This window comes from Pseudorasbora parva, chromosome 10 (genome assembly GCF_024679245.1).
Source record: "Pseudorasbora parva isolate DD20220531a chromosome 10, ASM2467924v1, whole genome shotgun sequence".
NCBI lineage: Eukaryota > Metazoa > Chordata > Actinopteri > Cypriniformes > Gobionidae > Pseudorasbora > Pseudorasbora parva.
Window position 1 is genome coordinate 39,513,168 of NC_090181.1, and position 13,222 is coordinate 39,526,389.

Here is a 13,222-nt window from a genome sequence, read left to right on the forward strand (position 1 = left end):
CTCCAAATTTTGTGGGAACAGTTTGGGGATGGCCCCTCCCTGTTCCAACATGACTGCGCACCAGTGCAAAAAGCCAGGTCCATAAAGGCATGGATGAGCGAGTTTGGTGTGGAGGAACTTGACTGGCCTGCACAGATTCCTGACCTCAACCCGATAGATCACCTTTAGGATGAATTAGAGCGGAGACTGAGAGCCAGGCCTTCTCGTCCAACATCAGTGCCTGACCTCACAAATGCACTTCTAGAAGAATGGTCAAAAATTCCCATGAACACACTCCTAAACTTTGAGGAAAGCCTTTCCAGAGAAGCTGAAGCTGTTATAACTGCAAAGGGTGGGCCAATTCCATATTAAACCCTACGGATTAAGAATGGGATGTCATTCAAGTTCATGTGCATGTAAAGGAAGGCGTCCTACAACTTTTGGCAATATAGTGTATTTGGCAAAAGGGAAGACAGCAGTATTTTTTCTGTTTTCTCTTGTCAGGTTGCACCAATTAATTTCAAAAAATGTTTTAACCTTTCTACTGCTCAGGCACCTTTATTGTTTTATTGAAAGTATAAGAGTTTTATTGAATGCCCATTGCCAGTGGTGAAGTACCCCATTATAAATGTATTAATTGTTTTATTAGGGTCGCATGTTTCTTATAATGCACCACTCAGATTTTCTTTGGAAAATGACTGTCTAATATTGCATTATACATCAAAGTTTCAAATGCTGCAGATTCTAGTCTCTTCACAAAATTCATTCATTTTTGCTTTGAATCAGCTGGTGATTTTTAATGGATGTATGGATGTACTTGTTACAGGAATGTCACCAGGCTCTACAAAACACACTGCAGATTATTTCAGCTCTTCATGACGTTGTCTATTATTTGGTGAGCTTTGCTCGGCTGGGGAATCCAAACACTTCCTTCAGTCCCGACAGCTCTCAGAGGCTCACAGCGGACTGGGGCGGATTAGAGAGCATCGGTATATGATAATTCTGTAAACAAACAGTGTGGCTCATATCCAGCATAAAATACACACTGTGCAGTTTTTATCTGATATTGTGTGTTTTCCAGCCCTGTTTTTCCTTACGCTCTGATGTTTGTCCAAAGGGGCTGAACTGTGGGACGTCCAGCGACAGATTGACTCTCTCCGTGAGCCCAGAAGTTCAGAGAATGTCGGGCGGCTCCTGCAGCTTCACAGGGATGTGCTCTTCCTGCGCTTCGATACTGCAGTACGCTACATGATCAGGTGCTTGTAAATGACAGATTTAACAGTATTAATCTAAATGACGAATAATAATGTTTGGGTAACACTTTATTTTAGGGTCCAATTCTCACTATTAACTAGTGACTTATTAGCATGCATATTAGTTTATTGGCTGTTTATTAGCTCTTATAAAGGACATATTAATGCCTTATTCTGCATGACCTTATTCTTCATTCCTTAATCCTACCCAATACCTAAACTTAACAACTACCTTACAAACGATTAATTAGCAGTAATTAGGAGCTTATTGAGGCAAAAGTCATAGTTAATAGTTAGTTAAGTGAGAATTGGACCTTAATCTAGCGTGACCACTGTTTGAGATGATATACAGTAGAGGAGAATTTATCTAATCTAATTTGGTTTAAAATGCATGTTTAAAATAGTTTCAAATGACATTACCTTTTGTATTTGTGCTGGTTTCATACATTTTTTAATGTTTTAAATTTTATTTTTGTATTTCCACTGAAAAAAAATCCAATGGTGTAACCATTAGCTATACATAATGTTTTATAATAATATATAATAATATTTTACATTTAATTTTTTTTTTTGTAACTTTGTTGTGTGCTTTTGTCTTTTTTGTGTTATTTTTTTTTTTTTTAATCAAGTTAAACTAAATGGAAATTGTTGCTTTGGAAACTAGCTGAAATGAAATCAGTTGAATTTTTATGTTATTTTATTTCAGTTAATGTTAAATGTTTTTATGGTTGTACCTAACTATAATAAACCTGGTCTGTTTACATTTTTGAATAGCTAAAAAATGTATATCATATCACTGATCTATATTCAGGTAGCATTAAAACATAGCATTTCCATTCTTGTCCCTTCACAAGGGAGGCGTTCCTCTCCTCTGGAAACCTCTCGGCCTATCAGAGCGTGAGTGAAAACATGAGCCACGCCCTCCCTATCATGAGTGACAGCATGCTGAGAGGAACCAGTTTCCTCCCTGTTCCTCAGCCATTAGAACCGTCCTGCCTTCAGGTGAGAAACCACCAGACCTGTCCAGCAGGTAACAGATGTAGGTCAGTAAGAGCTGTGCATGTAAACCTCACTCCTCTGGCCTCAAGAGGTGCTCTAGGATTTGACTCTAGAGCAGGGCTGGGGAATGTTGAACCAGAAGGACCAATCTCTTGCAGAGTTTAGCTCCAACCCTGAAAAAAAAACACGTGCTGCGTCCCAATTCGCCTACTTATACTACATCCTAAAAGTATGTACTCTTTTTTGTGAAGAAAAAGTATATACTTTTGAGCGTGAAGCAGAAAAGTATGCAAGCTTCGGGACATACTGCTTCGCCATCTTTAACAGACTCTGTCGCTTAGTTACGAGCATCCCATCACCGAGAGAGAGAGAGAGAGAGAGAGAGAGAGAGAGAGAGAGAGAGAGAGAGAGAGGGAGCGCACGCGCGCGGGAGAGAGAGAGAGAGAGAGAGAGAGAGCACGCGAGAGCGCTTTTGTTGAATGTCATTCAGCGTGATTTCTGCCTATCTCGCCTTCACTAAGTGCAAGTTAATCGATAAAGAATTGTAGTTGAATTGTAGCTCATTTTGTGATACGACGGTCTTGGCATTTCATTTGGCTATAAATTATTGAACCCGGCAAAGTGGCTAGTGGGAGTGGCTGCCGTACCCGCCAAAGCTGAAATCTACCCGCATTTGGCGGGTTGGCGGGTGTTAATGTCAAGCCCTGGTTGTGGGCAATATCAGCCGTTAGAGTGCCCATCTATCCATACTTCGACTTCGGACCGGAAATAGTAAACCATACGGGTATCTTTGAAATACTCTTTTCAACATACTATGATTTGGGACATACTCATTTTATTTTCGAATACTATTTAACATGGATAGTATGCGATTTGGGACGCAGGGACTCACCTGCCTGTAAGTTGAGTAATCATGAAGATCTTGATTAGCTTCAGGTGTGTTTGATAAAGGTCGGAGCTAAACTCCACAAGAGAGTGGCCCTTCTGGATCAACGTTCCCCAGCACTGCTCTAGAAGCTGCAGGTCTTTAGTGTCCTTGTTAGCACGCCTGTCTCCCACGCCAGAGACCTCTGTTCAAATATGCTTGGTGCCGTGACCCGGATGGGAGTGAGGTTTAGGGGGCTGAGTGTAACATAGGCCAGTAATACCCCTTTTCTACCAAGCCAGTGCTGGCGCTAGTTAACAGCCAGAGCCTAGATTCAAATCGATTCTTTATCTTTCCACACCCAAAGCATTAGCTCTGAACCAGGAAAAGTGGTTCTTAAGTAGCACCAAAACATTGCTAGGCTAGAAGTAAGAACCGCTTGCATCAGCGACTGGGGGCGGGGTTACCGTGACCAACAAGATGAACACAAACTTGTGACCGCCATTTTTTAAATAGCAGCTAATCAAGCTAACAGCTGTTCGATTGTAAACTCCGCCAATACTAATCACGGTGAGCTGCACGAATGCGTTGGATTCACGGCGTTTTGATGCACGTGTATGATTATAAAGCCATGAGACTTTTTTAATGGAAGGCTTGTTCGAGATGCATCGCCACGTGCTGTGCAGCCCGATCGCCGCATGACATCAAAGTAACGTTACAGCGAGATGCAAGCGACTCCTTATGCTTTTGAATCGCTCGTGCTGTATTTTGATATCATACGCGGATCGGTCTGCGCAGCGCCGATGCATCTCGAACAAGCCTGGTGTGTTTGTATTTTCCGCTGCCTTGCTAGCTGTGCTGAGAAAGATGAGACGTATACAGTTACGTAAGACCTAGCTCTGTGGAGGCTCTCTAGCCTGTAGAAAGCCAAACCGGTTCTTAAAGGCTCGTCAGTCGAACCAATTTAAAACTGACACTAGCACTGGCTCTGAACTAGCATGTTGTTCTTTCTGGGGGAAAAGGGGTAAAAGAGCTGTGTATGTAAACCTCCCTCTCCTGTTCTCAAGAGGGGCACTAGCGACTGATTCTAGAGGCTGCAGGCTTTAACGTCCTTGTTAGCTTGCTCGCCTCCTATGCCATAGAGCCCGTTTTGAATCCTGCTTGGAGTGGATAGAGTAGGATTGGTTACATTTGGTGCTGTGAACCCGTATGGGAGTGAGGTTTAGGGGGACAAGTGTATCGGATGTATGCCAGTAAGAGCTGTGCATGTAAACCTCACTCTTCTGGCCTCAAGAGGCACTCTAGTGACTGATCCTAGAGGCTGCAGGTCTTTAGCGTCCTTGTTAGCGCGCCCTCCTCCCACACCGAAGACCCCATTCAAATCCCGCTCGGAGCGGGTCGAGTAGGACCGGTTACACATGCTCATCCTTCACCAGTGTTTAAAAGCATCACAGAATGTACCTCATGAAGCTGGTTGATGAATGTCCATGTGCGTTGATTTCAGCAAGTTCTGCTTCTTTTATTTGTGGTTTCAGGCCCAAAAATTGTATCCATGGAGATCTTTTCTTGCAACCCATGGATCGCACCCTTTGATCATATGGGACGTCTCGCAGATTGAGCATTATATGCAGGTGTGTTACTTTTTTGTAAATGCTTTTTAAAAAAGTATTCCTCTGTTTCATCAGCATCAAGATCATGCAATCTTATCATTTTTTTGTAGCTCTGCCTCTGTGATCTGAATGACCGCTGTAGAATGGAGGCTAATGGGGCGATACTGGGCGTATCTCTGATCATTGATGATGTGCTCAGTAATGGAAGAGATGCAGCGCCCCTCCGGCTACAGACCACAAGAGACCCCGACATCATGGCAATCTCTGATAGAGAAGTATTTAAGAAAAATTCAATTGTTCAATTAAAGCTACTAAAAGTTAAACTGGTATAAACAGTAAGAGAAATTAAAAGAAACACAATTTTGTAACAAAATAGCCTTGCTCTGGAAATATTGAGATGTTTCTACTACATTCCTGTCACAATAGAGCATGTTTATAATAACACCAAGGTCATGGGTTCGATTCCCAGTGAATGCATGAACTAACATAATGTCCTAAATGCAATGCGATTCACTTTGGATAATAGCAAATACATTAATGTAAGTGTAAATATTTCTGTGTATATTCAGTTTGCTTATACATTTGTTTGTTGAAGCGCATTCCATTCATCTCATTGTCATCTTTCAGGTCCCTAATGTTAACATTGGAAATGAGGAGAGAAAAACGGAATTTGTGTCTAAAACTCAAGACCCCATACAGTCCCTGATGAACCAGAGGGGATTTTTACTGCTCTGGAAGCAGGTGGAAGTTTTTAAAGAGAGTTGGACTCAAAGACAGATGGGTGTTGAGACAATAAACAGCCCTGCACTGTTTAGACGCTTCTCTCAGCTTTACAGGTCATGCATTCATTTAATCAATATTAAACACTTTTGTGGTTTTTGGTGAAACAAATATGTATATGTTAACCTGATCTTGTGTTGTAGGGTGGAGATTTACTTTCCCAGCATGCAAGCTCTTGCCCAGCAGCTGGATAAGGAGAAAGAATATGAGCTTGTGCTGTCTCAGACTCAGTCTGTCCTCCCACCGCCTGGAGCAGCAGAAGTTGACGTCAAAACATGGCAGGTACTGGATGTGAACCAGGATTATTATCGTTAATTTAAACTCAATCTCTTAATTAAAATAAAGCTGAAATAAAATAAAATTCAATATGAATTCAAATAATGTGTGTGTGTGAATATATATATATATATATATATATATATATACACACATTAAATATATTTAAAAATATAATTAAATATATTTGTATAAACTAAAATAAAAATAATACGTTAATTGTAAATATTAATACAATTATTATAGTATATTATACAATATAAATTATATAATAAGTTGAAGCACTAAAATGAATAAATATGAATAAATACTAAATTAAAACTAAAAATGAAATAAAAATAAATTTTACCTTAATATTAATATTTAAATAAAAACTAATTAATATGACAAAGGCATGACATTACTAAAAAACGAAAATATAAAATAAAAGCTAATTCCAAATCTTCATAGAAACTATAACAGTATATAAATTATAATATAATATAAAAAAGTTAAAGTTAAAATTGCTAAAAATAAATACAAAAAAAATACAACTGCAATAAATATGTATTAAATCTTAATAGTAATATTAATAAAACCTAATAAAAAACAAAAGCACATAACAGTATTACTAAATGTTAAACTAAAATCAAAACACAAATGATAAAATATGAATAAAAATGATCATTTTTGTAATAAAATACGAAAACAACATAAAAATAACACTTTTTGTTTGAAACACTGGGGTCTGTAAAGCAAAGATCTGGACAGTCATCAAATCAATATGCTATATGCTATGAAACAAAACAGTCATGATGCTTTCCTTAAAGTAAAAAAAATACATCCTTATTTTTCAGGCTGCATTTGACAATTCAATGATGTGATTTTTTTTAATGATGTGTTTGCCATAGTCCAGATGAGACCTGTATGTTTGCTGTATTTGCTGTAGTTACTGAGACTCTTGGAGATCACGGAGTGTGACATGATCCGAGCGCTTCAGAAGAGGATTAACAGTGAAATGACTCTAGTGATGTCGGAGCGCTCGCGGCATGACACGGGGCTCCCCACAGGTACCCAGCAGCTTCTGCATGAACCAAGATCAAAGAGCACTATGGGAAGACTGGGGCTGGCCTGATTCTCCCCACAGGCTGTCATTAGAAACCCAATAAACTTCACCACAGCTATAGTCCTATGTTTAGATCATTATATATTATCTCAACAAAACAGTAGTCCTTTGTAGAATGTGTAGCTTTGTTCATCCCAATCTTCTTCTGCTGTCTTCACATGTAACGAAGAACTGTGGAAACGGCCTTCAATGAAACACAGTGTCTCTCTAGAGAGACCTCAGATTGTGGAGGATTTCACCCAGCGATTGATGAGTGGTGCTGAGGGTGAGACTGATGAACAGGTAAATATTTCTCACTAAAAACAAAGGTTCCCAAAAGGGTTTTTTCAATAGCAATAGTGTTGGGGCTGTTCACAAGAGCATGTTTTTTGCATTCCACTCTACTGTTTTTTATGGATAGCCATTCCATAGTTTTCCATTGTTTTTATGTAAACGTGCTAGATGGACATTTTTGACCGTTGTGCTTGCGTCTTTTGCGGGATCATACACAGGGACACATTTTTCAAAAAACGCTGCTCTAGAAAAATAGAGATTTGGCAGCAGATATGAATTGACCAACAAAAATCTGGTGTAAAGTCAATAGCGCAGTATTTTTTGTGTTATTAAAAGGGCGTGTTAGTGATATGCTCCTATAGGCGGGTGAACAATGCGCATACACTGCTTATACACACACAAGGACAGGTACATTTCCCATCGTTAAACTAGCAAAAGTGGATTTGGACACTCCCTAAGTGCACTTGCGCTGTTCACTTTAGATCATGTAATTAGTTTGTTAAAATAGGGCCTAAAGTTTCACACAAATCATAGTTAATTTCCAATGAGAGACACACATCAGCAAATAGCAGCCGATTCTAGTAGTGGTGAAGACCGTCGCTTGCGTGCGCACTACTCTTCGTACTTGTTAGAAATATTATAAATATTATTACTAGAGTACATGTTATGCCATGCAATAGACTGATATCTAAACACTTTTCTAGGTGACGTTCTCCAGTGCTCATCTGCAGAAGTGTTTGACTGAACTGGCTTGTGCTGTAATGAATCGTGAGCGGAGCGTCTTCCAGAATTATTCTCAGTTTTATGAGCACATCCTTCAACAGCAAGAGCAACTACTCTACCACAGAGAGCAGGTACATCTAGACTATTATTCGAAAGTTTGGGGTTGGTGTCAATTTTTAAATGTTTTGAAAGAAGTCTTCAAGATTACATTTATTTGATCAGAAATACAGTAAAAACTGTAATATTATGAAGTGAAACAACTTTTCTATTTGAATAGATTTAAAGATGTAATTAATTAATGTGATGCAAAGCTGAATTACTCCAGTCTTATGTCACATGATCCACCAGAAATCATAGTAATATGCCGATTTGCATCTGAAGAATTTCTTCTTATTATCCATGTTGAAAACAGTTGCTGCTTCATATGGAAACCATGATACATTTTTTAGGATTTTTTGAATAGAAACTTTAAAATAACAGCATTTATTTGAAGCAGAACTCTTATAAATGTATTTGTGAAGTGGCAGATTCAACAGAGCTGCTGAAAGATGCATGTATCTTTCTCAACTGTAAACAATTTGTTTCTGCAGGATGTTAAAGGACTAGAAGCCAAAGAAATGCAGGCCACTGACCCCTACAGAAAGGTAAACTCAGGTTTGTGCATATAGTTTCACGGTTCTTCACTGCATGATCATTAAACATGTCCAACCTCAGGTGGCGGACGTGTGTCGGGGGATGATGGTTGACATCACAGCTCTGCGTGCCAGAGTAAGTCAAATGGAGGAGGAGAAGAGAAGCTTGGATCAACATCTCAACCTCAAACACAGAGAACGCTATGACACTCTGGTTCGCCAGCTCTTTTCCACATGTGTTCTTCTGAAGGTGTGTATTGATCTGATGACCCTATCAAATGCTCTGACATACATAGGTTTTGGTTTAGACATATCAACTTAATCCATAAAAGTTCCTTTTTGATTTCATAAAGGCTTTAAAACGTACAATGTTTTAATTGATGTCAGCTGGCTTATCTCTCTGTGCCGCCCACAGTCACGTCTTGACAAATACCACATGAAAATGGACCAAGATGTGCGACAGTTGGTGAGCAGCGTGAGGAAGGAAGGGGTGGACAGAATCATCAAACTAAAAAATAAATTGTCCTCCACTAATGATAATGAGACTCTTCAGGAAACACTTCAGGAGGTGAACTGCTAAAATGAATTTGTTAAGTTTTGGTTTGTTTGTGTGTGTATATATATATATATATATATATATATATATATATATATATATATATATATATATATATATATATATATATATATATATAGTTCCCGGCCCCCCAAAAAAGTCACTGTTTGGATTGAAATAGTCAAATACTTATTGGATCATTATTGCAGTGATTATTATGTTTCTGTAACTATGAGTCCACGGGTTGAAGATCTATTTGCAGCTTTATTTAACAGACAATAGAGATAACAAACAGGCAGAGGTCAATCACCAACGACATAAATAAACAGGGGAAAGCAGAGGCGTAGTCACGGGCCAGGCAGGTGGTCGAGGCAGGCAGCAAACAAAGTCAACAGAATCCAGTAGAACCATAGACTGTAAAACAATATGGACGTACTGTCCGTGACGTCACCCATAGGATTCCGATAAGCCGTTCTGAAGCTTAAAGTAGGGTCGAGCTGGGCGTTGCCATCTTGTGAGCGAGTCATAGCGTGTCACTCCCAGATAACAAAAAAGGGGCAAAAGGGCGGGATGTGCGCGGAGCTGAGGTGACGCAATGACTATAGACGGATAAATGGCTATCCACCTGAGATTGTGCTCCCTTCTGGAGCCTGCCTCTAGTGGCCAGTTAAGGAATTACAGTTTACATTACTTCCGTATTGGCTTCAAGAGAGATCGTGGGAGGTTGCCGCTTGAGTAGAACAGAGCACAGGTAAACTGGCAGGCAGCAAGGGATCAAAACCAGAAAATTAGTCCAGAGTCATACACAGGCGATACCAGAAACAGGATAAACACTCAGAGTTGTCAGCAGTAGCAAAACAAAACTTTGCAGTCAATGGCAAGTACACAAGGTTTATATATAGACTGAGGTGATGAGGCTAATAGCACACAGGTATAAACAATGATGGCTGATGAGTCAGGGCTGGGCAAAGGATTATGGGTAATTCAGGTGAGGGGGCCCTCTGGTGGCGATTGGAGGGAGCCACAGAGGCCTGATTTGTGACAGTTTCTCGCATGTTATATGTTTGGCATCAGTTCTTCTAATCCTAATTGATGGCGTGTGTAGCTTTTCATTTCTTAAACAGCCATGTAGGAAGACACATCATGGCCATATTCCAGAATGACAATGTCAAGATTCGTCAGCTCAAACTGTGAAAGAAATGGTTGGGAGGGAGCATGAAGAATCATCTTCACCTCTGAGTCCAGAAGTTTAATTCACTGAAAGTCTTTGGGACGTGCTAAAGGAGACTTTACAGACTGACCTAAAGAGATCTTGACCTAATTCATGCATTAATGTTGTGATTTTATTTCTATCAAGAGGTGTTGCCAAAACATATAACATGCTAGAAACATAATAATCACTGCAATAATGAGCCAATCATGGACATAAGCATTTGCCTATTTAAATCTAAACATTGACTTGTTTTTGGACAGGCAGTATATATATATATATAAATTTAATATATTAATTCAAATTAAAATTAGTCTGTGATTTACTCACCCTCAAGTCATTCTAGGTGTATATGAAATTCTTCTTTCAGACAAAAAAAATTGGAGATATATTATAAAAGCCCTGGCTAATCCAAGCTTTATAATGGCAGGGATTGTTGCTCTGTTTTTGAAGTCCATAAAAATGCATCTGTCCGTAAAATAAAGAGCTCCACACAGCTTTGGGGGTTAATCTTTAAAGGCCTTCTGTAATGAATTGATGCTTTTGTGTTAAAAATATCCATATTTAAAGTTTCAGCCGATCGCTTCTGTATTCAGTTTATGGAGAAAGTGTGGAAAGTGCCTCTGCAGTTCAAAGACTTGTGCGAACAGTTACGCTCGTCAGACGTCGTGTACGCATCTTGAGCTCCAAGAAGGCACTTTCAACACTTTTCCACAGAAGATGATTTGCCAAAACTTTAAAAAGTTTTAAATATGGATATTTTTCTTACACAAACGCATCAATTTGCTTCAGAGAGCCTTTATTAACCCCCTAGAGCCGCGAGGAGCATGTTATTTGACAAACAGATGCATTTTTATGGACTTTCAAAAACAGAGCAAGGATCCCTCCATTATAAAGCTTGGATTAGCCAGGACTTTTGTAATATAACTCTAGTATATTAACTATAGTATATTAACTATAGGATTCATCTGAAAGAAGAATGTTATATAGACCTAGGAGGACTTGAGGGGGAGTAAATCATGGGATATTTTTGTTATTTTTGGGTGAACTATCCCTTTAATAAAACAATTTCTTTTCTTTGTGCAAAATATAATTTCCAATTTTTTGTCAGATTATTATTTATTTTTTTGGTGTGAAATGTGACTTGGAACGTTCTTTGCAGCATTGATCCTATTATCTTTGTCTTATTCAGAAAGAGGCATTAGACGATCTTCATGCAGAGAATAGCAAGCTGGCTGGACTTCTGTGTAAACTGAGAGCCTTTAGCCACTGGAGGTTGATGATCGGTCAAGAGAAACTGCAAAAAGAGCTGCTGCAGTGGCAACTGGTATTAATAACATGTTAGATAATCGCAGGCATTGGTTAGTCGTTTGTCCTCTTTTACTTGAAGTAATGCTGAATGTTGCTCCTGTGTTTCCAGAATGAGGTGTCATGTAAAACCAAAGCTCTTAATATAAAGATGATCTCAGAGCAGCAGGAGATTGTTCGGAAACAAGAGCTTGACGCTGTGAAGGAGGCCATGCTGCGGTGTAAGAGCGACTATGAGCACATCAAGAGACAGATCGTTCAGCAGGTATGACCCTGGGCCTTCTCACCTTCATGTCCATACTTTGGCTTTGCTTTGTGCAAATTAAGCCATCATAAAGACAAAAAAATTTAACTGAATTATGTATATGATCATATTTCTAGAGTAATGTGGATTAAAAATGTACTTAGTTTTTCTTAGTTATGATCTCAGTTCAGGGTTGTAAAAAGTACTGACAAAGTATACTTGTATGTATATATATATATTCTCACCCTCAAGCCATCCGAGGTAAATATAACATTCTTCTTTTTAAAATCTGAGTTATATTAAAAATGCTCTTCTAAGAATTATAATGGCAGTGACTTGTTGGGTCATTTTTGAAGTCCATAAAAATCTATCTATCAATCATATAACTGCTCCACACGGCTCCGAGGGTTAATAAAGGCCTTCTGAAGCGAAGTGGCACGTAGGGTCCATGGGTAACTCTTTTACTGTAAGTCGACTTGCTACCACTGACCGCCGGGAGATTTTAAATGTGGATATTTTTCTTACACAAACGGGCCTCTAAGACAGAAGGCCTTTAAGTATTTAAAAGTTGAAAAAAAAAAAAAAAAAAGTTTCCTAAGCTTTTTAAATTGCCTTTTCAAAACAAGTTTTATAAACAAATAAGTATTTAGTATTGCTACTATGATGTGGTGCAAATATAAAAAGATACCTGTCAAAAATCAGTTTTCTCATTGTTCTGACCATGTAAAAATCTAGAACCAGGGCCTAAAACTTTTTGCTGCAAATTGTTGGTCAATGTTCCGGCCATTAGTATTTTTATTTTATTTTACCAGCCATTAAACTGTTCTGGCAAAACCAGTAACACCAAAATTGTAACTATCAAATTCTCAATTTTTAGGTTTTTAGTTTATCAAATATAAATAAAACTGCATAGTTTTCACTGTATAAATGAAACATAGATTAACCCTTATGAAAGTTATTTCAGTTAAAAAGTTATTCAGTCAAGAACAATGAGTGACTTTTTTGGCCACAGCATGAAGGACACCGATGGCAGCTAGTATATTATGCTGCTGTCACTTTAAGAGCTAATGCACAGACCCAATATACTTATACACATGCACTGTCTTTCTCAACTGTTCACAATAACTGACTATGTTTACGAGGTTACTTGCCAATACAGGCATTTTTTAAGTGCAAGAAGACAAATGTGTACTTTGAATGCAAAGTCGCTTTGGAAAAGTGTCTGCCCAATGTAACATCTTTGAGAAACAATTTAAGTCCTGTGACTTGTGTACTTTGTACTTATATTGAAATTGTAATAAAGTAAAAAGTATTATTGTTATCTTGTAAATGTAACTGGGTAATAGTTAAAGTATTCTGTTCTATAACAGATTTCAAGTTAAGTACAGATTCCCCTAAATAATACTTAA

At 38.5% G+C, this 13,222-nt stretch overlaps 1 protein-coding gene across 1 annotated transcript in view; it reads left to right on the forward strand.

The window, feature by feature from the left end:
* Window positions 1–13,222, forward strand: part of si:ch73-242m19.1 (uncharacterized) — a 44,961-nt gene that overhangs the window by 26,549 nt on the left and 5,190 nt on the right. Inside the window, exons 27-41 of the mRNA XM_067456100.1 lie at window positions 806–968; window positions 1,097–1,235; window positions 2,087–2,234; window positions 4,632–4,727; window positions 4,817–4,981; window positions 5,334–5,542; window positions 5,630–5,768; window positions 6,691–6,811; window positions 7,037–7,149; window positions 7,845–7,994; window positions 8,454–8,507; window positions 8,578–8,745; window positions 8,911–9,063; window positions 11,454–11,588; window positions 11,682–11,834. Coding sequence (XP_067312201.1) covers window positions 806–968; window positions 1,097–1,235; window positions 2,087–2,234; window positions 4,632–4,727; window positions 4,817–4,981; window positions 5,334–5,542; window positions 5,630–5,768; window positions 6,691–6,811; window positions 7,037–7,149; window positions 7,845–7,994; window positions 8,454–8,507; window positions 8,578–8,745; window positions 8,911–9,063; window positions 11,454–11,588; window positions 11,682–11,834 — 2,106 coding nt within the window. The remainder of the gene's footprint in view (window positions 1–805; window positions 969–1,096; window positions 1,236–2,086; window positions 2,235–4,631; window positions 4,728–4,816; window positions 4,982–5,333; window positions 5,543–5,629; window positions 5,769–6,690; window positions 6,812–7,036; window positions 7,150–7,844; window positions 7,995–8,453; window positions 8,508–8,577; window positions 8,746–8,910; window positions 9,064–11,453; window positions 11,589–11,681; window positions 11,835–13,222) is intronic.